This window comes from Ovis aries, chromosome 7 (assembly GCF_016772045.2).
Source record: "Ovis aries strain OAR_USU_Benz2616 breed Rambouillet chromosome 7, ARS-UI_Ramb_v3.0, whole genome shotgun sequence".
Lineage (NCBI taxonomy): Eukaryota > Metazoa > Chordata > Mammalia > Artiodactyla > Bovidae > Ovis > Ovis aries.
In genome coordinates, this window is record NC_056060.1 from 21,833,400 (window position 1) to 21,859,352 (window position 25,953).

The 25,953-nt window shown below is 45.4% G+C and overlaps 2 protein-coding genes across 12 annotated transcripts in view; one reads left to right on the forward strand and one right to left on the reverse strand.

Moving 5' to 3' along the window:
• SLC7A7 (solute carrier family 7 member 7) overlaps positions 1 to 10,906 on the forward strand; it is a 34,261-nt gene extending 23,355 nt beyond the window's left edge. For 8 of the 9 annotated variants that reach the window (XM_060418965.1, XM_042252983.2, XM_042252982.2 and 5 more), the window contains 8 exons: positions 5,067 to 5,192; positions 6,498 to 6,642; positions 8,053 to 8,176; positions 8,421 to 8,524; positions 8,793 to 8,889; positions 9,626 to 9,775; positions 9,980 to 10,163; positions 10,381 to 10,906. In XM_060418965.1, coding sequence (XP_060274948.1) covers positions 5,067 to 5,192; positions 6,498 to 6,642; positions 8,053 to 8,176; positions 8,421 to 8,524; positions 8,793 to 8,889; positions 9,626 to 9,775; positions 9,980 to 10,163; positions 10,381 to 10,487 — 1,037 coding nt within the window. In that variant the 3' untranslated portion in view covers positions 10,488 to 10,906. The remainder of the gene's footprint in view (positions 1 to 5,066; positions 5,193 to 6,497; positions 6,643 to 8,052; positions 8,177 to 8,420; positions 8,525 to 8,792; positions 8,890 to 9,625; positions 9,776 to 9,979; positions 10,164 to 10,380) is intronic. The other variant, XM_042252980.1, reaches the window with a different exon arrangement.
• On the reverse strand, positions 10,630 to 25,924 carry OXA1L (OXA1L mitochondrial inner membrane protein). Of its 3 annotated transcripts, none has more exons than XM_004010354.6 (10): positions 25,848 to 25,924; positions 25,245 to 25,406; positions 14,972 to 15,185; positions 13,322 to 13,465; positions 12,966 to 13,051; positions 12,576 to 12,740; positions 12,265 to 12,369; positions 12,016 to 12,178; positions 11,848 to 11,928; positions 10,630 to 11,763 (listed from the first exon to the last, which is right to left on the reverse strand). In XM_004010354.6, the coding sequence occupies exons 1-10, from the start codon at positions 25,908 to 25,910 to the stop codon at positions 11,633 to 11,635; spliced, it is 1,314 nt and encodes a 437-aa protein (XP_004010403.1). In that variant the 5' UTR covers positions 25,911 to 25,924; the 3' UTR covers positions 10,630 to 11,632. The 3 variants fall into 3 exon arrangements, with proteins under 3 accessions (XP_004010403.1, XP_060274950.1, XP_012036408.1); XM_060418967.1 differs by lacking the exon at positions 25,848 to 25,924 and adding an exon at positions 23,638 to 23,944 and having other exon boundaries at positions 25,245 to 25,354; XM_012181018.5 differs by lacking the exon at positions 11,848 to 11,928.
• Between the last annotated feature and the right edge of the window lie 29 nt (positions 25,925 to 25,953).

Here is a 25,953-nt window from a genome sequence, read left to right on the forward strand (position 1 = left end):
TTAAAAAAATGATTTGTTGTGGAAATTTTCATATATACAAAAGTAGAGCAAATTATGCAATGAACTCTCAGGGTTCAAACACCAGGTCAATGACTGTCACCACTGGTTTATCAGTGTCTATGCTCCACCCAGTCTTTCATCACCCACCACTAGATTATTTAAATCAAATCCAAAACATCAAGGTATGTAATCCATAAAGACTTCATTGTGAATATATAAAGGATAAAGATTAATTATTATTATTTTCTATAACCAGGGGAAATGTGGAATCCTTGTGAGGAAGTGACTATGCCTTCTCAGAGCTGGTACTTCCCAGAAAAAAAAAAATGCTAAATTTCCTCCAAAATGTACTCTAAATTTTAGGCAAAGAGATTGCAGGAAAATTCAGGGCAAGGAATTATAATTTTATAGCCAGGGATTTAAAAACAACAAAGATCGGGGGTGTCTTCAAAATGAAACTCTGATAAAATAGTGACATTATCTCTTTTTAGGAAGAATAGGAGAATCATCCGAAGAAGATGATGTGGTTGAACTCACTGATTTTTGATGACCTTAGATTTTTAGAAACAAGATATACCAGAGATAATGAGAGATGACATAATCAAGACTAAATAAATATAGGAGTGGCCCAGACCTGTGAGGAGAGTGTCCTGCAGGTTAATAAACTAAGACCTGAAGAAGTGACTAAGGTCAACAAAAGGTTCTGAGAGCAATGTTCAGAGTCAGAAGAACAGGAGAAAGGCTGGATGCCCTAGGGTCACCTAGAGCTGTGATGGTAGATGGTAGAGAGAAAGGAGACACCACAGTCCCCCTTTTTCTCTAACTTTACTGCAGAAGAATTGCTCACCTCGGAAAGGGTTCAATAAAAACCCAACAAGCCAATAGATCTAGGCCAACAAAGAAACAAGACCAAGAGAGTTGAGGTAGTAATAAAGCATGCCATTGCTTTAAATGTTTTTAACTACCCACTTACAATGGACATGAACTTGGGCAAACTCTGGGAGATGGTGAGGGACAGGCAAGCCTGAGGTGCTTCTGTTCATGGGGTCGTGAAGACTCAGACACGACTTGGTGACTAAACAACAACAACTACCCCCTTCAAGCAAATGGAAAGGATTTATAATTAGTTGTGATGACAGTGACCACTAGGCATCTCCAGGATCTTGGAGATTAGGGTGTAAAAAGGAAGCTATTCAGTGATGTCTTAGTTTTCTATTGCTGTTGCAGCAAATTGCCACCAATGTAGTGGTTTAAAACAACACAAATTTATTGTTTCACAGTTCAGTAGGTCAGAAGTCTGAAATGGGTCCCACTGGGCTAACGTCAAGGTGTCAGTGTTGCTGGGTTCCTTTCCCAGAGGCTCTAGGGGAGATTCCATTTTCTCACCTTTTCTAGCTTCTAGGGGCTGCCCAGAGTCCTGGGCTCATGACCCCCTTCCATCCTCAAAGCCAGCAGTAGCTAGCCAAGTCTTTCTCACATCAGAAGTCTTTTGCTGACTCTCCTGCTTCTCAGGGTCACTACTATGCCCACCACAAGTGATAACCTGGCTTTCCAAAAAAAGAGAAAGAGGTGGATTCTGAGCATTCTGCGCTGGTCATCTGAGGTTGATTCCTGCCCAGATTCTAGGCTCGTCTGTTAAAACTGGTTAGCAAAATATGAAGGGAAGAAAGGAGGATCTTTAATAACCTGGATGGATTTGCTAAAAGCAAGCTAACCTCAATTTTAATTTTTTATTCAAGTGTATATATAGAGAAGAAACAGTGCACATTTTACAAGCGTGCAGCTTGACGTGTCCTCAGATTGTAGAAAGCAGCCGCTTGAACCTTTCTTTTGTTCAAGTCACTTCCCCCATGCTCACCATGCACACTTTAAGGGAAATCTGTTCTGATTTCTAGTAGCATAGAGTAGCCTGTTTTTATGTAAATAGACACAAAGGGTATGTCCTCTCGTGTCTGGCTTGTTCACTTAATGTTTGTGAAGCGTATTGCAGATTTTGTCTGTGGTTGTAGATGATTCATTTTTATTGCTGTGTAGTATTCCATTGTATTCATTTAGCTACTCTTGATTGGCATTTGAGTTGTTCTGTTCTGGATTAGCCCATGCAGGTACCCTCCTTGCTCTTAGTTCTAGAGTTGACGCTGGGCCTTAATGCTGGAACTATCCTCCTTCTCTAGGTGTCCATGGAGACTAGGTTTCATGCCCATTGAGGAGCATCTCTTTAGAAATTATAGGAGTGACTTCTTCACAGTTGCTTCTTCCTCCAAAGCAGGGGTTAAAGCAGGATTGGAGGTGCAACTGAGTCAAGGGTCCGAGGTGATTTTCAGGCCATCTTCCTGTGGACTTGGCCCAGCACTGGGTGGAGACTGAATTGTACCTAGGAGGGTAGGGCATCCCTGATCCTTGAGGTTAAATGCCCTTGTCCTTATATTATCCTACCCCCAGGCCCTACCCCACCCACTTCCTTGCCTCTGAAGCAGGAGGTCAGGCTCCACTTCAAGAACAGTGCACTTGGCTGGGCTCCGGGGCCACCGGTCAGCTGTATCCGCTGCGGGTGGGGACAAAGAGCTCAGTCAGCACTGCTGCCTGCAGGACCCGTTTCCTGCTCTCACGGCCAAGAGGCCCTGGAGGCAGCTGAGCGCTGGGGAAGATGAGGGCTGGCGCTCTTTCCAGAGGATTCCCTTCTTCATTCAAACGGAGCCTCCCATGCTCAACACAGAGAGCAGATCAGGGAGTGATGGTGGGTCCATGGCTGAGAACAAAGGCTCAGGAGTTGGGGAGGAGGAAACACTGGTGGTCAAAGGAATGGATATGGAAGTAGACTAGAGAAGCTGTAGGAATTAAAATGTAAATGACCCCTGTATTTTCTTTTCAGAATTTGCTGTAGTAAAAGGTAATGGGTCGGCTTTTCCCTGTCCAGCTCTCTGGACAGAGCTGAGAACAGAACCTTGTGGAACGTGGCTACAGACTGACTCAGAGCTAGAGCCAATCCCTTAAGCCTCCCGCCCATTGATGCTGAGGGCTAACCATGATTTTTTTTTTAAATTAAAAAAATGTTGTCTGCTTTGGGTCTTCATTGTTGTGTGGGGGCTTCTCTCTAGTTATGGTGCTTGGACTTAATGCCCTGAGGCATGTGGGATCTTAGTTGCCCAACCAGGGATCAAATCCGGAGGCAGATTGTTAACCTCTCGACCACCGGGGAAGTCCCTAACTGTGCATTATAATTATGGGATCCTGTCCTTTGTGAATGCGGCAGCTCTAGTTGTCCTGGTGTTTCCAATCCAGCCTGGCTTAAGTTATATTTGTGTGTCAGCAGCAGAGCCTGAGGGTAAGGGGTGGAGGCACAGGATGGGGAGAAGTGGCAGGAGGGCTGCTGAATGGCTGGAGGCAGAAGCCAGTGGGGAGTGAAGGATGAGTGACTGGCTGAGGAGCATCAGCAGATCTGAAAGATTTGGCCATTTTGTGGGGGTGCTTGTGGCGACTACACACTCATGTCTTTAATTATTAACTTAACACTGCATTGGCCTGGAGTTATGGGTGCATTTTTGCCCAGCCCTGTGATAAGGTTTGGTTGTTCATTGTCTTGTTTATTAGGCAGAAAGGCCTAATGTTTGTTTGGGACGGGAAAGCCCCCTTTCTGGAAGAACAGAAAGAGACTTGGGCACTGAGGGAGGGGGAGACGGAAGGTGAGACAGCTTGGTTGCTCTTTCCTGCCCCTCAGGAGGAAGTAGTCCTGGGCCAGAGTGTGTTGAGACCAGGACACAAAAAACCAGGATGGCTGGGAACCCTAAGGGCCACACACCGCCAGAATGGAGGCAGGGAGTCTCTGGGGCTGAGCTGGGGGCCAGAAGCAGGCAGGTGCAGTGCTTTCTCTCTGGGAAGACAGCCCTCCTCCTGGTGCCCCAGTTGCTGAGCTGGGAAGGAGGGAGCAGTGCCGAGCTCTGTTGTACCGCAGCAGGAAAGCTACGGGGTATGTGCCTGCCTGCTTTTTAAGAGGTTGGGGGGTGTGGGTTGAGGGACATTCTGCTGAATTTCAGAATTATTTATTTTGATTTTCTCCCCCCTCCCCCACCAACCCCAGGCGCATCCTCGGGCTACTGGTCGACCTCACAGCCTGTTTGGGCTTCCTCGCTCTTTCTTCTTTTGAAGTAGCGGATTATACGTGTTTTTTTTTTTTTCTTGTGGGAGAGGGATAGTGGATTTCTCTGATATTCTGAGGGAAGTTATGGACCCTTTTTCTTAGAAAAATGCATATACTTTGGACATGTGAACATAACACTTTACAGAGGATTTCAGGCCCTGTGGAAGCCCTAGGGTAAGAACCCTGGCTCTAAGGGCAGTCCATGAACTTCGCTGGAGCTCTTCCAGGTAGAGTTTGCCTCTACCCCAGGGTGGCAGGACTTGAGGAACGGCCATGGCTCTGACTTTTGCATTGTCCAGTCAGGAAAAATGCTCCGTTCCCTTTGTATAGGAACCTGTTTCAAGAATCTTTCCAAGCATGAAAACAAGCAGCTGAACAGGCCAGCAGAGGCAGGAAGTCTGGCCTCCAGCCTAATCCTGGTCACAAATCCTGACCTGCTGGGCCAGACACTGGATAAGTTACAGCAGGGCTCATCAAGGTTAACAGTGATCCACAGCATGAGACTGTTTATTCCTGGGCCCACATAAGGGGCTATGGGGCTGGAGATGGGGAGAGACTGTGACTTTTCAGAGCCAACAGCCAGAACACATCACTAATCCTGTTCTGCCGCCAGTTGCCTCCTATTGCTGTGAGCACATTTGTGTGTAAGCAGATCCAGTCACTTTCTATCTCTTATATAAGTGCTGAGTGTGTGTGTATTGCTGTGCACCCAGGTGCTCAGCAAGTGCCTTTGAATGATAATGGTGAGGAAATTCTGGGCAGAGGTTTCCAGCGCAGAGCAGGTCAGAGCCCAGACACCTCTGTCTTTGGCCAAAGGGTCTGTTTTGGTGATGGGTACTAGAAACATTGCTTGCGGGGGGGTGGGGGGGGTGTCTAAGGCCCTCTGGATGGTAGGGTCAGTCACCAATCAGCTTTGTTTTTCTTTCAGGTCTCTTAACCTTCATTAACTGTGCCTATGTCAAGTGGGGAACCCTGGTGCAAGATGTTTTCACCTATGCTAAAGTATTGGCATTGACTGCCATCATCATCGCAGGCATTGTTAGACTTGGCCAGGGTAAGAAATAATAGTAGCAGCAACTCACGTTTGTTAAGCATTTTCCATGAGCTGTACTCTTCTAAATAGCCTTTGTGCATGATTTCATTTAATAGGTACTGTTATTATTCCCTTTTATTTAGGCCATGCCCCAGCGCTTGCGGGATCTTAGTTCCTCCACCAGGGATTGAACCTGTGCCCTCTGCAATGGAAGCCTCAGAGTCCTAACAACTGGACAGCCAAGGAATTCTCTAAAGTCCCTAGTTGTGCATGCTGGGTCCTCAGTCGTGTCTACCTCTTTGTGACCCTATGGATTGTAGCCCAATGGGTTCCTCTGTCCATGGGATTCTCCAGGCAATAATACTGGAGTGGGTTGCCATTTCCTTCTCCAAGGGATCTTCCTGACCCAGGAATTGAACCTGGGTCTCTTGTACTGCAGGGGGATTCTTTACTATCTGAGCTACCAGCTTAAATCATGGAGCTGAAATCTGTACCAGGCAGACTGACCCCAAAACCTGTCCTGTTGTGTCTATGCATGCTGCCTCTCAGAGGAGGTTGATCTTGAGCCAGCTTTTGCAGACTGTCGAGCCCAGTGCTGTGGCAGTGACTGTTCTCCCCCTGGGAGTGGGCATGGGCAGAAATGAACCTGTGGTACTCACTCCTCTCCCGGTTTCCAGGTGTGAACGCCTGTAACTGCTCTGTTGACTGGGCACACTGAACCCTGCCCTTCCTCCACTCCGTGTCAGCTGTGTGGTGTTAGGAGGGGAGCAGACAGGACTGCATCACTCCTGTTCTCTAGCCCTCGTGCTCTATTGTTCTTTTCCCTAGAAATTCACCAGGGTCCTTCCTGTTAGGATCTGGGTGCTTGGAGAAGGAAATGGCAACCCACTCCAGTATTCTTGTCCGGAGAATCCCAGGGACAGAGGAGCTTGGTGGGCTGCTGTCCATGGGGTCACACAGAGTTGGACACGACTGAGCAACTTCACTTTCACTTTGATGCACTGAAGAAGGAAATGGCAACCCATTCCAGTGTTCTTGCCTGGAGAATCCCAGGGACGGGGGAGCCTGGTGGGCTGCTGTCTATGGGGTCGCACAGAGGTGGACATGACTGAAGTGATTTAGCAGCAGCAGCAGCAGCTGATCCCTGCACTCCGGCCCATTTCTGTCGGTGTCTCTCTTCTGCTCCCCATTCCTTCACTGGTACCCTTACTGCTAAGGTGTTCGAAACCACAGGCATTCTATTATTGTATTCCTCCTCTCCCTTACTGAGTCACCTTGTAGCTGGGGTACAGGCCACTAATCCTTCTGCCTTGCTCTGGGTTCCAGGAGCCTCGACTCACTTTGAAAATTCCTTTGAGGGTTCATCATTTTCAGTGGGTGACATTGCCCTGGCACTGTACTCGGCTCTGTTCTCCTACTCTGGCTGGGACACCCTCAACTATGTCACTGAAGAGATCCAGAACCCTGAGAGGTAGGTACTTCACTATCAACTTTCCATAGCGATGGCAGCTGTCATTTACTGAACCCCTACTATGTGCTGATGGCATACACCTGGTCAGTTTTGTCAGCATCATTTTGACAGGCGTGAGGCTGGACAAGTAACTGGTCCATGATAACAGTAACAGGGCTAAGAGGTGAACTTTCTTGTACTAAAAAAAATTTTACAGGGCTTTTCACATTTACTTGGGCATTTCTGCATTAATCAAAGTAGGCTATCATGTGCTTTTTTTTTTAAATTAAAAAAGTTGACTTTCCTTGATAGATTTTCACTTACCCTTATTCCTATAACTTCAGGTCACAGAGTACCAGAAACCTTTCCCTTCTGATCCCATGTTTCTCAAATTCCTAAGTGACTTAGTGGTATTGTTTCAGGACACCATTGAATTGTCCTGTAGTCACGGAGAGTGAAAAGCACTGCCCAGGGAGTCAGAGGGCCTGGACTTGTCTCTCCACTGACTCGCTGGGTGACCTTGAGGGAATTCACTGCCATCTCTGCCTGCTCCCTATCTATAATTGAGGGGGTTGAACTATATGACTTCAGAGCCTTTCCTGGCTCTAAAATTCAGTGACTCTAGGAACTAAGATTTGCCAGGAAATGAGGTTTCTGAAATTTTTAAGTCAAAATAATAATAAACTCCTCTTGGCTTTGAAAAACACGAGTATTCTTGATAAACATCTAGTGTTGCAACCCTGGGAGCAGACAATAGCTGATGGGAAGCCTGGGTGGTGCTTCCACCTACTGGACAGAAGCTGAATGACTTGAATATTTGCCCCTCTCTACCCCCACCCTGCTCCAAGTCTCACTGCAAAGAACATTTATAAAGATCACGGCTTATTTTGGGCCAGAGGGACTATGAGCTGTCTTTCAGTCTTTCTCTTGGCCAAGGGTTAGGGTAGCACTCAAGGTTCTCTAACTAAGGGAGCGGGGTGGGCATATTTCTGATTGCTTGTTCAGGTATGCATATTGTTCTTACTGAGGGCCTGCCTTACTCTCTAGAGAGATTAGATTTCACAATTTCCCTCCATAATTTCTTTTCTATTTAACCTTAAGACAAATTTTCCAGTGTTGATAATCTTGGGGAAGGAAGCCTGATACTAAGAAACCTTGAGTAAAACAAAACCTTCCCATGCTATTATCACACTGTGACATGGTTATTTGTTAATCCTTTCCCTTTTGTATGTAGGCCTTTCTCTGAATGTGATACTCTTCCACCTGACGCTCTTTAGTTCTTGAGTATAAGCCACTCTCCAACTTCAAGGCAAAAGCACTGGGCGAATGCCTTAGAGGCCCTGGCCCTGGATTGGTGCGGGCAGTCTAAGAATCACAGGACAATGGGGATGAGACTGGGACTAATGGATCCACTGTTGTGTTTGGCTGCAGGAATCTGCCCCTCTCCATTGGCATTTCCATGCCCATTGTCACCATCATGTACATCTTGACCAATGTGGCCTATTACACTGTGCTCAACATGAGGGACATCCTGGCAAGCGATGCTGTTGCTGTGGTAAAGGATTTTCACTAGCAGAAGGGTGAGGGTGTGTCTGTGGGCTTTGGGGTATGATGTCGCTCCTGAGTCCCAGAAATCCAGCAGTCCTTGGAGTATGCTTAGGGCACTGGGCTTGTCAGGTCCCGTTAGCCATGCTCTGTAAGGGCTGGGTTGCCAGCAGAGGGACCAGGGGGCATGCTTGTCCTTGCCTTCCATCTCTGTTGGGTCCTGCTAATGATTCCTCTCCATTTCTTCCCCTTAGACTTTTGCAGACCAGATTTTTGGCATATTCAATTGGACCATTCCATTTGCAGTTGCATTATCCTGCTTTGGTGGCCTCAATGCCTCCATCCTGGCTGCGTCTAGGTAGGATTCTTCTTTTACTGAGGAGTATTATGAAGAGCTACAGCAGGGCCAGACTTCCAGGACCCACTTGAGTCACCATGCTCCCCAAATGGTAGTCAACCCTTTGGCCTCATTCCCATCAGCAGCCTCCAGGGCTCACACATCTTGGTATTCAACTTCTTTCCAATTAATCAAACCCTTTTGATGGAGGGAAGGACTTGTGGCACATGAACCTGGCCATACCCACATCCCCCACGGTTTTCAGCCTCTCCTATCTTACCCCAAATAGGCTTTTCTTTGTGGGCTCAAGAGAAGGCCATCTCCCTGATACCATCTGCATGATTCATGTGAAGCGGTTCACACCGGTGCCAGCTCTTCTCTTCAATGTAAGTGATCTCAAGATTGGGCTGAAAGCCAGGTAATGGGGAAACTTTAGTAACAGTAGATACAACTGTTCTGGCTTCCAAGAAGCTCTAAATATTCTAACAGAAAAACTATTAGTGGACCATTCACCACGGGCAAGGCACTGTGCTAACTGCTGTGGTGGTTCTGAAGAGAATCCATCTTCTAAGGAATGGTGGCCTCCTCGTCTAGGGTGAGGCATAACGGTCATGGAATACATTGTAATGACTGCTGTGGCAGATAAAGACGTAGTGTTTATGGGGAGCAATGGTCGTTTTTGTAGGGGTAGAAGTGACAGACAGACTTTGGAGAATTTGAAATGGGTCTTCAAGTTTAGGGTTGCAAATATCGATGGGCTTTAGGTCAGACAAATGGCATCAGCAGTCTGGAGGTGTGGAGTTGGGTAGTAGAAGGTAAAAGCTGGAAGTGTAGGTTGGAGCCATTCTGGAGAGCTTCTGGGGCAAAAGCTATTTGAGGAACTGTTTCGAGCTGTGTCGTACAGAGGATTAAGCTGGCAAGGATTTGAAGAACGGGCTGAAAAAGGCTACTGACTTGACAGGAAATGAATGAAGTTAAAGTGGCACATGGGGTGGGAACAGAAAAGGACAGTTGGAGAAACTGAGGACCTAACAAAGGGGGTGGATCTATGGGATAAAGGGGACTGGAAACTGCTTTGCGTGACAGAGGCTGACAGGAGCTGACGCGGGCTTGTGCCTACAGGGTCTCATGGCGTTGATCTACTTGTGTGTGGAGGACATCTTTCAGCTCATTAACTACTACAGCTTCAGCTACTGGTTCTTCGTGGGGCTCTCTATCATGGGCCAGCTTTATCTGCGCTGGAAGGAGCCCGATAGGCCTCGTCCTCTCAAGGTAGCTCCTTCCCACCCCACCTTTGCTGTACCTACTCCAGGGATTCTGATACCTTCTCAGAAACCTTGGCCCAGAACTGTGGGTGGTACTCACTGAAATGAAGGGGATGACAGGAAGGCTCAGCACTCTGCTCTACAGAAGTGGGGGGTTATCGTGGCTGTCCACCCTGACCTGTTTAACCTCTTGTTTCTTCTGGGCCCTTAGCTCAGCCTGTTCTTCCCCGTTGTCTTCTGCCTCTGCACCATCTTCCTGGTGGTTGTTCCACTCTACAGTGATACTGTCAACTCTCTCATCGGCATTGGCATTGCTCTCTCAGGCTTGCCCTTTTACTTCTTCATCATCAGAGTGCCAGAACACAAACGACCTCTTTGCCTCCGGAGGACTGTGGGTAAGCCTTGGATCCTCAAGTCAGCTCAGCTATTGTACAGCTTAGGGTTGGGTTTTTTTGTTTTCTTCTTCTGCAACTCTTAATCTCCCAAGCCACCTCTGCCATAGCCCCTGTTGTTGAGGTTTAACTGAAATTGTCCCCTTGGGCCCAGCCCCATTCAGTGCCACTTGGACTCAGTCCAGTTGACTTCTCAATTGACTCAAACCTCTCTTTGTAGCTTCTGTCACGTGGTACCTCCAGGTCCTATGTATGTCAGTTGCTGCAGAGATGGATTTGGAAGATGGAGGAGAGCAGTACAAGCAACAGGATCCCAAGTCTAAATAACCACAAGAAATTTCAAGATGTGGAAAGCAGAGGCTTGTATCTCCTGCTGGCTGGAGGCAAGGAAGTTGAAAAGGAAAGCTCACTTCTTTGGAGGCACCTGTCCAGAAGCCTCTTAGGCAGCTTCAGCAACCTCTGAACTTGCTTTCTGAGAGATGGAGAGTAATTTATTTGTTTTGCTACATATCATTACAGGTTTCTTTTAAAGGGACATAAAGCAGACTGTGATGGGAAGCATGCTAGGTGTGAGCTTGGATGTTCCAGTGGCAGGTTCCCATGTGTTACGATATCCACTCACCTCCAGTGGATATCACTGCCCACTCCTCTTCCACTGGAAAATCCATCAGTGCTTTAACTTCCTGTCTCCTTTAGAGACATGAAACTGTCACAGGTGCTAGACAATAAAAGGGTATGCTTCTGAACTCTGAGTGGCTTCATCATTTTTATATAATGTCTTACGGATAGTTTCCATGAGCCAGGCAGGGAGACTAAAAACAATCTTATGTTAGAAAGAATCTGAGCATTTCTTCCCTCTTAAGCCAGCTGCTGAAGGCTGATGCAACCAGCCTCTACACGAGAAAACCTATGCTGCTGTAGCAAAATGCTAGGTTATTTGATGAAAGCTGTATCAACTTCTGTTTCTCTTATCACTAAGAACTTGAGCACATCTACTTCTTGAAGGATATTTTATAAGTAATCTTGGGATAAGTGAATGTGGTTCCTCCATATACATTCGCCACTTATCAGGCACACACCTCTGACTACAAGGCAAATATGGGCGTGCAACACATCTAGCCCTTAACGCCAGGTTACAACACTGAGATGCCTCCTAAGACTGCGGGCCAGCAAGAGCAATCATCACCCAAGCTATTCTTTCTGAAGCACACAATCCATGTCCCTTTTTAGTAAGTGTTAGGAAGCAGTGTGTAGCACAGAGGTTTACTAACTCTGCGGATGGGAAGACCACCTGGCTCCCAGGGTTCTTTCACACTTAGGTGGAAGAGTCTGTAGTGGAATCCAATTTTAAAATGAACATCAACATGTCCCACAGTTTCTAGGTCTGGTGCAAAGACCCAGCATGAAATCATGTTCGAAGGCTGAGTCTCTGAAGAGACAGAGTTCCTGCCAGTGTGAGCAGGCCGCAGAGGTCAGCCAAGCGTGTCACGCCAGGGCTGCTTTGACTTTGCTTTGTTGCTGCTGCTGCTGCTGGGGGTGTTGGGAGGGTCATTCTTTCCATGCTGCAACAGAGGGTTGTGGGCAAACGTCTGTCGTAACGGACCTGAGGAAGAAGAGAAAACAAATCCTGATGAACGAAGAAAAGGAAGAAACAAATGACAGAATTTAGCCCGCAAGGGTTATTTACCCCTGGCAGCGAGCTCCAAGTGGTTCTGCATACGCCGTTCCCGCTCCTGTAGCTGATGGGCCATTTCGGCATTCTTCCAGCCTGTGTAAAGGGGAGCAAGACCATTGGTCCTGCACCCATTTCGAGACCACGTTCCCCCTGTCCTTGTCACAGAGGACGGGCCCTTACCTTGTTTGAAGCTCTTTATGAAGCCTTCCCGTGGAGGTAACTTGTCTGGGTCGTGCACAACACGTTGGGGAATTTTCAGTACAGTGCGTACAGCAGGAATACGGAGACAGGCCACTTGGCCCAGGGAAAACATGTTGGAGGAGAGCCAGTACATGAACACTGCCTGGATGAGAAGAGAAGGCACTCAGAAGCTGCGTCTCTGGGCAGCTTGCCAGGAGACTTGGAGCCAGCCCCTAAGCCATCACCTACCGTGGGGAAATGGATAGTTATGGGCAAGACTGCCAGGGGCATTAGTCTGATAAAATTTCTCATCCACTGAAGGTCAGAACTTTGCATGCCAGTTTCAGCACCTAACTGGGGAAAAAAAGAAAAGGCAAGGGAAGAACATGCATTTGACAAGCAACATGTCCCACACAAGCAAATGCATGTCGTTGATCCTGGCTCAGATCTCTTACCCATCAGTTCTGTCTCTCCAGGGAGCGAAGGATGACCATTCTACACAACTGCTTTCCTTTCACTCCCCACTCTGCAGGACAGGCACTTGGCGAACCCGGGCTTACCTCAAGGACACCCCACATCGTAGCTGTGACCACCAGAGGTAATACGTAGATGGGGTCAGATAGAGTGAGATCCTGGAACCACCAGAGACCACCTGTCTGCAGGCTGGGCACAGGAAGGTTGGCCATTTCTCTCAAGGCAATGAAGAAGGAGATGAAGATCGGGGCCTGTGACACAGGATAAACAGCGTCAGGACCCTTTAACAGAGGGGACATTTTAATTACTCCGTTATTGAAACCCATAATGGGTTTATGCAGCATAATATTACCACCAACCTGCTTGTAGGGTCTAGGGTATGGGAAACAGAGGAGATAATCTGATTTTTAATTTTTGTTGTTGTTTTTCTTAATCTGATTGTTTCTGAAGTTAGAGGGGAAATGTTTTTTGCTCACCTGAGTCAGTGGTAGAATGAGAGGTCTAAAGAGTTTAATGTCATGTTTTTTCTGGTAGAATGTCATCTCCGAGGAGGCCCTGTAAACTGGGAAGGGAGCAGAAAGTAATGGTTGGGCTAACAGCTAGGTTGGTGGAGGTGACCATCCTCATAACCTGGCCCATGAGTCAAATCTAACTGACCCTGGCCAGGCACTGGAAGCATGAGGCCCAAGAAGCAGGTATATCTTAGAACTCGCCCAACTGTAGTAACTCCCAATTTGAGTTGTTCTCCCTCCTACCCACTGCCCCATCCCCGCCCCCAGCTGTATGTAGGGAAAACAGGTCCTCTCCCACGCTCATTCTGCAACTGACTCACATTCTGTGTGGTTTCCTGTCAACTTGGCCTCTCTGATTCGAGCGGAAAACTTCTGAATCTCTGGCAAGTGATTGTGAATCTTGGCCGCCTCTCGCTGGCCCTTCACGATGAGAGGAAACACCAGGCAGCGGGCAAGGACTGTGCCTGGAAACACAAACCAGGAGTGGAGTGACATTCTGCATTCTCCATCAAGCCATTCTGCAGCTAGACGGTTAAACGTTTCTAGGTCTCCCTGAGAGGGTCTCTTGTCCAGACCTTCCCTCCCTGTGGCTCATGCCCACAGGCCCCAAAGGGCACGGTGTGACTCAGTTCCTTTGAGGCTCAGTCCTCTGCTTTGACATCGAAAGTCTGGCATTAACTTCTCCAAACAAATGACCAGCAATCTTATTTCCTCAAAAAGGTGACAGAAGCTACTTTTATAGATTAATGGTTTCCAAATTTTCTATGATTAATGGACTCTTTTTTTCCTCAATTCTAAGTGTAACCACAATATACATAACAAATAAAATCAAGCTGCCCTGGGTGAGGAGGCTGTCTGACTGTTAAGACTGTTCAATCTCTGGAATTAGCTTTGCTCAGAAGCACTTTCACAGAACTCGGGCTCCCAGGAATGAAGTCTGAAAAACGCTGTCCTAGAAATGTCTGGAATAGGAGGTCATCTGGCGGCCTACTACTTTAACTCCTTCCTATTTCTTTTCTTACATTTCACATTTCCTGATCATTTCAACAAAGATTTAGTTGATGGTATCTGTGATAAGCAAGTGGGCCTGGGCTGAGAAGAGACGAGGGGGAGGTAACACATTTAGGCTTTACCACCATAATGATAAATGGTGTGAAGTGGACGGAGAAGGGAGCTAAGGACAGAACCGGGAACACCAGCACTGAAGGGGCAGGTAGAGGACTGAGCAATGGAGATGGGAGGATATGGACAGAAAGTTGCAAAAGCCAAGGGGCAGGATCCACACTCTACCGTGTCTAATGCAGAAAGGGCAAATATGAAAAGTGGACTAAGAAATGATATCACTGGCAGTTAGAACAAGGTGGTGTAAGTCAGACTGCTGAGGGTCACAGAACAGAAACAGAGAAAAGCCTACTGGGTGTAGAATAGAAGAGAAGGAGAAAGGGTAGTAGTTAAAAGTGAATTAACAATGAGGGGAGGAATTTACCAATAAACACATGGTATGCTTGCACACACCTATATGTTCAGAGTAGGCAATAAAGATGGAGAAGCTAAAGACACGGGGGAGAGGAGGAGGATCACTGGAGCAACGTCTGGGGAGAAACAGAATTTAAAGCAGTTTTAAACTTCTAAGAGGAGTGATGTGAGTGTCTTCCCATCTGACCTGACCTTCTGCCCTCCTGAATCAGGCTTCATCACTTTTACGGAGGTCCCCATACTTAAACCCTACCCTCACATTCAAAAACTTACACTTCTTAAATCCTAGGTGGTCTAGTGGTTTTAAAATGCCCCTCAAGAAATACAGTGGAGTGCATCTAAGTGTTATGAATCTCTATCACTCATTTGCATCGTCAGCTTTTCTCAGCTATAAACTTCTGCAACTATTTCCTCTATCCACGCAGAGCTGCTATCTTTAAAGTTCTACCCCAAACCCCCATTTCCTCTACCCTTGTACAGACATGTTCCCTTACATGCAGCAATGGCTCCCCACCATGGTAGGCCTAGGTTAACATGCATAAATTCAAGTAAGTTCTGGATCAGTCCCACTGGGGTGTAGGACCCCAGCCCAAGTTCAGCAAAGCTCTGCTCTGCAGCAGCTTGGATGATATCTGCGGCCTCTCCAGAAGCCACTTCAGGTACTGCTGTGGGTGGGGGAGTTGCAGGAATGATTGGAGGGGCCGGAACCTGTGGGGGAAAAGAGCCATGTGTTATATTCGGTCCCTAGAGGAGGAAATGGCAACCCACACTAGTATTCTTGTCTGAAAAATCCCATGGACAGAGGAGCCTGGTATGTTACTGTCCAAAGGGTCACACAGAGTCAGATATGGTTGAGCGACTAAGCACATTATATTCAGCGGGGGGCAGACACATAGAAAACGAGGTCCCTCTTACAGTAACCAACACTGGGGTGCTCTCTGGACTCCCTATTTCTTGTTCTCTCATGATAGCCTATACTGTCCAAAGAATTCAAAGCTTAAAAAGGACATTTAATGTCAGGAAGTCAATTAAAAAATTTATTATTTTTCTGGGTTTTATGATGCTTATGGTATTTGTCAGTTTTTCAAAAAACATTACTTTGTAAAGGTTTATTTTAAATATATTCCTGTTCATGATTTTTAAAAAAGGATATTTTATTTTCCTCTCTAAGCAGGAAGATAAGTTACTCAGAATAAGACTTCATGACTCTCCTTCATGTTAGGAAGTTATTTCTTGTATTAGTATTTTCCAAATTTCAGTTGCATCAGTATCACCAGCACGATTTTGCATACACTTAAGCTATTATAATTTTTCTTTAAACAACTCAGTTTTTAAGATGATATCTACTTGGTGCTGAGAAATATTCAGTTCAGTTCAGTTCAGTTCAGTCGCTCAGTTGTGTCCGACTCTTTGTGACCCCATGAATCACAGCACGCCAGGCCTCCCTGTCCATCACCAACTCCCAGAGTTCACTAAGACTCATGTCCATTGAGTCAGTGATGCCATCCAGCCATCTCATCCTCTGTCGGCCCCTTCTCCTCCTGCCCCCAATCCCTCCCAGCATCAGAGTCTTTTCTAATGAGTCAACGCTTTGCATGAGGTGGCCAAAGTACTGGAGTTTCAGCTTCAGCATCATTCCCTCTAAAGAAATCCCAGGGCTGATCTCCTTCAGAATGGACTGGTTGGATCTCCTTGTAGTCCACGGGAGTCTCAAGAGTCTTCTCCAACACCACAGTTCAAAAGCATCAATTCTTCGGCACTTAGCCTTAAATCAGGGACATGCAAGTTGTAATTGTGTCAACTGAAAAAATGCACAACCTCAAAGTTGAGAATTGTGTTTTATTTGGGACATTACTAAGGACTTGAGCCTAGGACACAGCCTCTCAGCTCTGAGGAAGAAGCCAGGATATGCAAGAATTTTTGCAAAACAAACAAACAACCCCCCAAAACCAGGTAGTCAAACACCAAAAGATTACTGCTAATTAAAGAAAAACCAGGTAGGTGTCTCAAGTTAATGAATTTAGTGCTTTTCTATGCATGGAAAGCTACAAGAGTCTGGGTTTACTGAAATCATTCCTTTGATATATACCTTAACTTCCTAGGGCCAGTATTCTGCTTCTCCATCCTGAATCCCCTCAGGATGCACTACAGGGGTGGCTGCAGTGGCTGATGGCCCCAATATACTTTGTTTGCTGACGTGGCAGGTGACATTCTTTGGTCATAAATTTTTTCTTTTTTTTTTTTTTCTTCTCTTTTCAGGTCATAAATTTGACCAAAAGTTGGGAGGCATTATGACTAGTTTTGTCCCATGGCACTAGAAAGGCTGATGTGTAGATCTGGCAAAGATTCTGCTGATAGGCCTGCTACTTTTGGATCAGGCCCTGTTGATAATCTAAAATTCTCTAGATTGCCCGTGAAAGACTGCTATGTGGAAGAAAAATGTTGCCTGCCATATGAGTAAACAAAGGAGCAGCAGCCATCAGCCACCCTCGACTGTATACCCCGAGGGGATTCAGGATGGAGAAACACAGAATACTGGTGCTGTATACTGGTGGCTCAGACTGTAAAGCGGCCGTCTACAATGTGGGAGACCCGGGTTCGATCTCTGGGTCGGGAAGATCCGCTGGAGAAGGAAATGGAAATCCACTCCAGTACTACTGCCTGGAAAATCCTACGGACAGAGGAGCCTGGTGGCTACAGTCCATGGGGGCACAAAGAGTCGGACACGACTGAGCGACTTCACTTACTTACTTACTTACTTATACTTAAGGTGCTTATCAAAGGAATGGTCTCAGCAAGCCCAGACTCTTACATCAGTCTATACACAGAAAAGTGCTAAACTCATCAACTTGAGATATCTAGTTTTCCTTTAATACTTTTTTTTTTTTTTTTAATCTTTTGATATTCTGACTACCTGTTCCCTGCCACCTCTCCAAACTTCCATGTATACTGGCTCTTTGGAACAGTCCCTCAGAGCTTATCTGAGAGGCAGTCTTCCAGGCTTAAGTCCTTAACAAGTTCACTGAATAAAACATAATCTTCAACTTTTGGGTTGTACACTTTTTACAGTTAACAATTTTGGTGACTACAAAAGGATCCAGAGTATACCTCTCTCCTTCACCTGAACTCTACGAGGACTTAGGGCCTCATATTAGCAGAGGCCTCTTGGGGCTGTCTGCCTCCTTGGAGAGTCCAGACAAATCAGGGGAATTCTTCGATCTCCTGACTATTGGCTGATGATTCTGAGTTTTATTTGGCAGTGTTTAACTGGTACCTGGCTGCCCAGCTGAAAGATACTAGGGGAGCCCAGATGAAAGATGGGGAGTTGCTCAGTAGAGACACTGAGCAGTCTAAACTGGGTGATTAGATAAGAGGCTGGCCTAACATCTTTGCCTCCAGCTAACACTCTAGCCAAGTCTATGTATGTACAAAACTTACACTTACAAGTACTCACTTAATTGGGAACTAAAGGAAATCTTGCCCTGAAAATGGCCAATACGGGGGTCTTTTATTGCATTTGCAGTTAAGTTTGATGAACTTGGATAACCACGATGGTGTGATCACTCATCTAGAGCCAGACATCCTGGAGTTTGAAGTCAAATGGGCCTTAGGAAGCATTACTACAAACAAAGCTAGTGGAAGTGATGGAATTCCATCTGAGTTATTTCAAATCCTAAAAGATGGTCGCAAAGAGTCGGACATGACTGAGCGACTGAACTGAACTGAACTGAAATGAAAAGATGATGTTGTGAAAGTACTGTACTCAATATGCCAGCAAATTTGGAAAAACTCAGCAGTGGCCAAAGGACTGGAAAAGGTCAGTTTTTATTCCAATCCCAAAGAAAGGCAATGCCAAAGAATGTTCAAACTGCACAACTGCACCTATTTCACATGCCAGCAAGGCAACAAGCTGGATTTAGAAAAGGCAGAGGAACCAGATGTCAAATTGCCAACATATGCTGAATCACAGAAAAAGCAAGGGAATTCCAGAGAAACATCTACTTCTGCTTCCCTGACTATGTTAACTGCAGAAAATTCTTAAAGAGACAGGAATACCAGAACATCTTACCTGCCTCCTGTAAGAAAGGAGAAACCTATATACAAGTCAGGAAGCAATAGTTAGAATGGGACATGGAACAACAGACTGGTTCCAAACTGGGAACGGAGTACGTCAAGGCTGTATATTGTCACCCTGCTTATTTAACTTCTATGCAGAATACGTCATGTGAAATGCCGAACTGGACGAAGCTCAAGCTGGAATCAAGACCGCAGGGAGAAATGTCAATAACCTCAGATATGCAGATGACTCGACTCTAATGGCAGAAAGAGGAACTGAAGAGCCTCTTGATACAGGTTGAAGAGAAGAGCGAAAAAGCTGGCTCAAAACTCAACATTCAAAAAAACTAAGATCATGGCATCCGGTTCCACTACTTCATAGCAAACAGATGAGGAAACAATGGAAACAGTGACAGACTTTATTTTCTTAGGCTCCAAAATCACTGTGGGCAGTGGCGGCAGCCATTAAATTAAAAGACACTTGCTCCTTGGAAGAAAAACTATGACAAATCTAACAACGTATTAAAAAGCAGAGACATCACTTTGCCAACAAAGGTCCGTATAGTCAAAGCTATGGTTTTTGCAGTAGTCATGTACAGATGAGAGAGTTGGATCATAAAGGAGGCTGAGTGTTGAAGAATTGGTGCTTTTGAACTGTGGTGCTAGAGAAGACACTTGAGAGTCCCTTGGACTGCAAGGAGATCAAAGGAGTCAATTCTAAAGGTCATCAACACTGAATATTCATTGAAAGCACTGATGATGAAGTTCCGATACTTTGGCCATCTGATGTGAAGAGTCAACTCACTGGAAAAGACCCTGATGCTGGGAAAGACTGAGGGCAAGAGGAAGAGGGGGTGACATACGATGAGATGGCTGGATGGCATCATCGACTCAATGGATATGAGTTTGAGCAAACTCCAGGAGATAGTGAAGGACCGGGAAGCCTGGCATGGTGCAGTTCATGGGGTCACAAAGAGGTGGACACCACTGAGCACCTGGACAAAAGACTCCTGTATCTTTCCTTACACAGAAAAGTGCTAAACTCATTAACTTGAGACACTTGGTTTTTCTTTAACAGTAATCCTTTGATGTTTCAACTACCTTTTTGTTTGTTCTGCAAAACTCCTATATACCTTGGCTCCTCCCTCACCTCTTTGGAACAATCCCTCAGAGCTGAGAGCCTGCATCCTAGTTAAGTCCTCAGTAATGCCCCAAATTCTCCAAGCCAGGCTTCAACAATACAGGAACCGTGAACTTCCAGATGTTCAAGCTGGACTTAGAAAAGGCAGAGGAACCAGAGATCAGATTGCCAATATCCGCTGGGTCATCGAAAAAGCAAGAGCGTTCCAGAAAAACATCTACTTCTGCTTTATTGACTACACCAAAGCCTTGGACTGTGTGGATCACAAAAAACTGTGGAAAATTCTTAAAGAGATGGAAATACCAGACAACCTTACCTGCCTAATGAGAAATCTGTATGCAGGTCAAGAAACAAGTTAGAACTGGACATGGAAAAACAGACTGGTTCCAAATTGGGAAAGGAGTATGTCAAAGCTGTATATTGTCACCCTGTTTATTTATCTTCTATGCAGAGTCCATCATGAGAAATGCTGGGCTGGATGAAGCACAAGCTGGAATCAAGATTGCCAGGAGAAATGTCAATAACATCAGATATGCAGATGACACCACCCTGATGGCAGAAAGTGAAGAAGAACTATAGAATCTCTTGAAAGTGAAAGAGGAGAATGAAAAAGTTGGCTTAAAGCTCAACATTCAGAAAACTAAGATCATGGCATCTGGTCCCATCACTTCAGGCAAATAGATGGGGAAACAATGGAAACAGTGAGAGACTTTATTTGGGGGGGCTCTGAAATCACTGCAGATGATAACTGCAGCCATGAAATTAAGACAGTTGCTCCTTGAAAGAAAAGCTCCAACCTAGACAGCATATTAAAAAGCAGAGATATCACTTTGCCAACAAAAGTCCGTCTAGTCAAAGCTATGGTTTTTCCAGTAGTCATGTACGGATGTGAGGGTTGGACTATAAAGAAAGATGAGTGCCAAAGAATCGATGCCTTTGAACTGTGGTGTTGGTGAAGACTCCTGAGAGTCTCTTGGACTGCAAGGAGATCCAACCAGTTCATCCTAAAAGAAATCAGTCCTGAATATTCAGTCCTGGAAAGACTGATGCTGAAGCTGAAACTCCAGTACTTTGGCCACCTGATGCAAAGAGCTGACTCATTTGAAAAGACCCTGATGCTGGGAAAGATTGAAGGCAGGAGGGGAAGGGGCCGACAGTGGATGAGATAGCTGGATAGCATCACTGACTTGATGGATATGAATTTGAGTAAGCTCCCAGAGTTGGTGATGGACAGGGAAGCCTGGCGTGCTGCAGTTCATTGGTGTCGCAAACACGACTGAGTGACTGAACTGAACTGAATGCCCCAAATAACACACAACTCTCAACCTTTATGTTGTGCCTTTCCCCCCACCAGTTGACAACTCATCTATTTTGCCACACCATGCGGGTTGTGGATTTCCTAACTTATGAAAATAACACCAAGTTATTATTTTTTCTTGCTGAAAACTCTGCCAAAGAATATGAACTTACTGACTTCTTTAACACCAGATATTAATTTACTATTTCCTAGATCACATGAACCTGAAATTTATTCTGGCCAGTTTCCTTTATATTTAGAAAGAGTTAATTTGTAAGCACTTAAAATCAATTAAATAAAGGCATTTTATAAATTTAATTTTGAAAGTATATCAGAGGTAGTGACATCTTATATGTATAATATATATACAGACATACAAACAGACAATACTAAAGATCTCATAGTTTCATTAAAATATTTAGTTATGTGGAAAAGGAAATGGCAACCCACTCCAGTATTCTTGCCTGAGAAATCTCATTGACAGAGAAGTCTGGGGGGACTACAATCCATGGGATTATAAAGAGCTGGACACAATTTAGCAACCAACAACAACAAAAATTTAAGTTATGAATCAAGTATTAATAAACTTACTAGTTTAGGGGCTATATTTACATTTCTGATTTGTAGAGATTTTCAAGACAAAAATAGTTGCTTTTAATTTCCCAAAGAACTGGTCAATTGCCTAAGTGATACTAAGACTGATTTGCCGAACTAAATTTTGTTTTCTTTTTTAATCACTGACTTCTAACTAAACTGAAAATCAAGATTTCTACATTATAGAACTTCAGGGTTCAATTTACTATGTCTTCAAAATTTTTATAAGGCATTCAACAAAGGCCCTCTTTCTGAGTGCACCGGATAGACCCAGAGGAAATCTCTATTACTATTTTTGCTAGCCCTGGAACACCAGCTCCCGGTTTTTATGTTATGTTGTGTGTGCTCTAGTAACCTTACTGGCTTCCTTTAGTATGCTCAATTACTGTAGTCTGAGGAGCAGATTTATATGCCCTGTCTTATAATAATAACAAGCCGGGGAGTGAGACACAATGTCTATCCCACAATAAGGCAAAAGAGATATAATCATCTTACATAAAGCCCATTTAAATATACCAGTTTTGATAAATTTTTATCTCATTTCTATCAACTTCTATAACTTTAACTTTAGTCTCTGTCAGGATCACATCAGGTTTTGGTCTTAGAAAGGAGTCCAGAAACTTCCTTTTTAATCAAATCATTTGATCTGTTTTTGTATAAAAGGCTCTGGGTTCCCAGTGAGAGGTTGAGCCAAGGGACTTAGGCTCTTTTATCAATTTTTAAAAACTTAATCAATTGCCCTAATTGTTGTCCCAAGCAACTGTTAGTCAGATATCTCTGTGTAAGTTTCTTCTAGCCTTTAGGGGGAAGAAAATCTAATACTGGGGACCAATAACGTTGGTCCATCAAACCTCAGGTAATGTGTTGAAACCTTTTGTTTTAATCCTATTAGCATCTGTTTTATATTTCTTATTTCTTAATATAACCACTTAAAGATTTCTTTATCCATTTGGTACACAAGTTCTTTAACATTTCCACTTTTGTGGGAAGAAGTTTCTAGACTTTCTCTTCATTTCTTAAACCTCCGTTAATCAGCCTAATCAACATTAATTATCTTCATGTTTTTATTAGCATCTGTAAGACCCACTCACTGAAGGGAAACAGAAACCACAAATAAGGTTTCCCAAACCTTTAAAAAAAAAACCAAAAAACCTAACAGAATTCCTAGGTTAACTACTGTGTGTGTGAGTGTGTGTGTAGTCACCTTCTGCTTTTTTTTCCCCATAGGTATCAATAAAACAGCTGTATATAATGAGAGCTCTGTAAAAATGCATCTTTTAAGACATTTTTCCAATTTAAACGATCAGTGGTTATTGACAGGTGGCATTTTAATTATAACTCAAATCAGTAAGAGAAAAGAGGCACCCCTACAAGAAAGTCCAAAGGATATAGCCTTCAGAAGATCTATAAAGTTTACTCGAAACAGTATAAGAAAGTAAAGATCGTTATTGTATAGGCTGATGCAACCAAGATTAAGATGACTGAAGTCCCTGAGAATTGTCACGGTCAGACAAAAGACTGCCCAGAAGCTCAGTCTATTTGATTGGCTGCCATATGTACACCATACGTGTACTTACTTTCTGGATAGCAGAAACCAACTGCTCAAAACACACACACAACGAGGCGCCTAAGATCAGGTAGGACATCTACATCTCAAAGACACAGAAAATGGAAGTTCCCTCTAGAAGGGGTTTTGTTTCTTCGTAAGGTCAGAATTCTGAAAAGACGTTTTATCAAGCTGGCTTCCTCTTACTGCATACAAAATAAAAAAGCCCCATACTGGCCATTTTCAGGGCAAGATTTTCTTTAATTCCCAATTAAGTACATGCTTGTAAGTGTAAGCACAGAAATCCAGCTGGCTTCTTGAAAAAACATCAGACCAGCTTCTCGTCTAATCACCCAGTTCAGATGGCTCAGAGTCTCTCAACTGAGCAAACCCTAGTATATTTCAAATGGGGAGCCAGGTATCTGTTCAGTTCAGTCGCTCAGTCATGTCCGACTGTGACCCCATGAATCACAGCACGCCAGGCCTCCCTGTCCATCACCATCTCCCAGAGTTCACTCAGACTCACATCCATCGAGTCAGTGATGACATCCAGCCATCTCATCCTCTGTCGGCCCCTTCTCCTCTTGCCCCCAATCCCTCCCGGCATCAGAGTCTTTTCCAATGAGTCAACGCTTCGCATGAGGTGGCCAAAGTACTGGAGTTTCAGCTTTAGCATCATTCCTTCCAAAGAAATCCCAGGGCCGATCTCCTTCAGAATGGACTGGTTGGATCTCCTTGCAGTCCAAGGGACTCTCAAGAGTCTTCTCCAACACCACAGTTCAAAAGCATCAATTCTTCAGCGCTTAGCCTTCTTCACAGTCCAACTCTCACATCTATACATGATCATAGGAAAAACCATAGCCTTGACTAGATTGGCCTTAGTTGGCAAAGTAATGTCTCTGCTTTTGAATATACTATCTAGGTTGGTTATAACTTTTCTTCCAAGGAGTAAGCGTCTTTTAATCTCATGGCTGCAATCACCAAAGATTATCAACCAGTAATTGGGAGATCCGAGAACCAGGACAGACTCACCCACACTTGTCTGGACTCTCTGAGGAGGCAGATAGGCACAAGAGGCCCCTGCTTGTACCACGGCCCCAGTTCAGGGGAAGGGGGAAACGCTACTCTGGGCCCCTTCACTGGTAGCCCAAACTGCCCACTGGGAAAAAAAAAAAAAACAAGACCTAAAAGTTGAGAATTGTGTTTCATTTAGGGCATTACTGAGGGGCTTCCCTGGTGGCTCAGATGGTAAAGAATCACCCTGCAAAGCAGGAGAAGGGTTTGATCCCTGGGTGGGGAAGATCCCCTGGAGAAGGGAAGGGCTATCCACTCCAGTATTCTTGCCTGGAGAATTCCATGCCCAGAGGAGCCTGGCAGGCTATAGTCCATGAAGTTGCAAAGAGTTGACTGAAGGACTAATACTTATTATTATTACTACTCGGGTCTTAAGCCTAGGACACAGCCTCTCAGCTCTGAGGAACTGTTCAGAAGAGGTAAGGGAGGAGCCAGGATATACAGCAGTTTGCCAAACAACACCCCTCACCCCTAGCCCAACCAGGTAATTACAACACCAAAAAATTACTGCTAATAAAAACCAGAAGTCTCAAGTTAATGAATTTAGTATTTTTTACGTACGGAAAGATGCAAGAGTTTGGGCATACTAAAATCATTCCTTTGACATGTACCCTAACTAGCTACTGCTAATATTCTGTTTCTCCATCCTCAATTCCCTCAGGGTGCACCTGTTGGGAGTGGCCACTGGGACTGTTGGCCTCAGCGTCCTTTGTTTACTGATATGGTAGGTGACATTCTTTATCCACATTTGACATGCAAATTATAATTTTTCCAATATACAAACAGAATTGCATCTTATTTCACCATTTCACCAATGGCTTGCCACCATTCTGGCCAACAACACCTTGTTTACAACATAAACTTTTCCTCCTGTGCTCTCAGTAATTTTACCACTGATGTGAATATCTATCCCAAGCAGAGATGCTATCATTTGGGGACTTGGGTGGTGTGTGGACAAGAACACAGCTCCATATTCCCCTCCTCCCAGTCAAAGCAAAATAAAAATAAAATCTGCAAGAAGCACCATTCCTAACATTTCAGGGACGAAATGTCTCTTACCTGCGCTTCTCCAAAAGAGACGGCAGAGGTACTGAGGCCGCGGGGGCCTGGGGCCATGAGCAGGACATAGCGCGGGTGCCCGCGGCACCGGTCGGCTGGGAACCCGAGCCCAGCTGTCAGCGGTTTCCGGGGCCACTGGCAGGGCCCTGCGACGCTGTGGAACTGAGTGGGTAAAAGGGAGATGGAGTCCTTTTACCAGGTAAAATCGCTTATTATGCTCACCCCTCCTCTCAAGAGACAGGCAGCCAATTTCCACAGGAGAGGACTCTTCTACTCCCCGCGCTCAGACTGCGAGCCTGAAAGCATGCAAGCAGTGAGCCCTGCTTCTCAGCTACCGCAGACCCACCCCGGGGCCCAGAAGTGGAGGCTGAGGTTTCTCTAGAAGAGGTGACGCTTGTCCCAGGAACAGACTAAGATACGAGGCGGCTGACCCCGCGGTGTCTGGAACGTAACCCTTCCGCGCCCTCATATGACCCCAGGCCACGAGAAGGAGGTCCGGGTGAGCAGGTCAGCGTCTGCTCATGCCCGTCTGCACAAGCCACTCCTGGCTCGGCTCACAGGGACAGTGCGGCATCCTGGCGCTCGGTCCCGGGGTATCCTTACCTGACGCCGGGGCCCCAGTAAGCGCAGAAGCTGCCGGCGCCCGCACATCAACGCCAGCGCCATCTTGCCGGGAAGAGGACGTAAGTTCGCGTCTGCGCACTGAAAA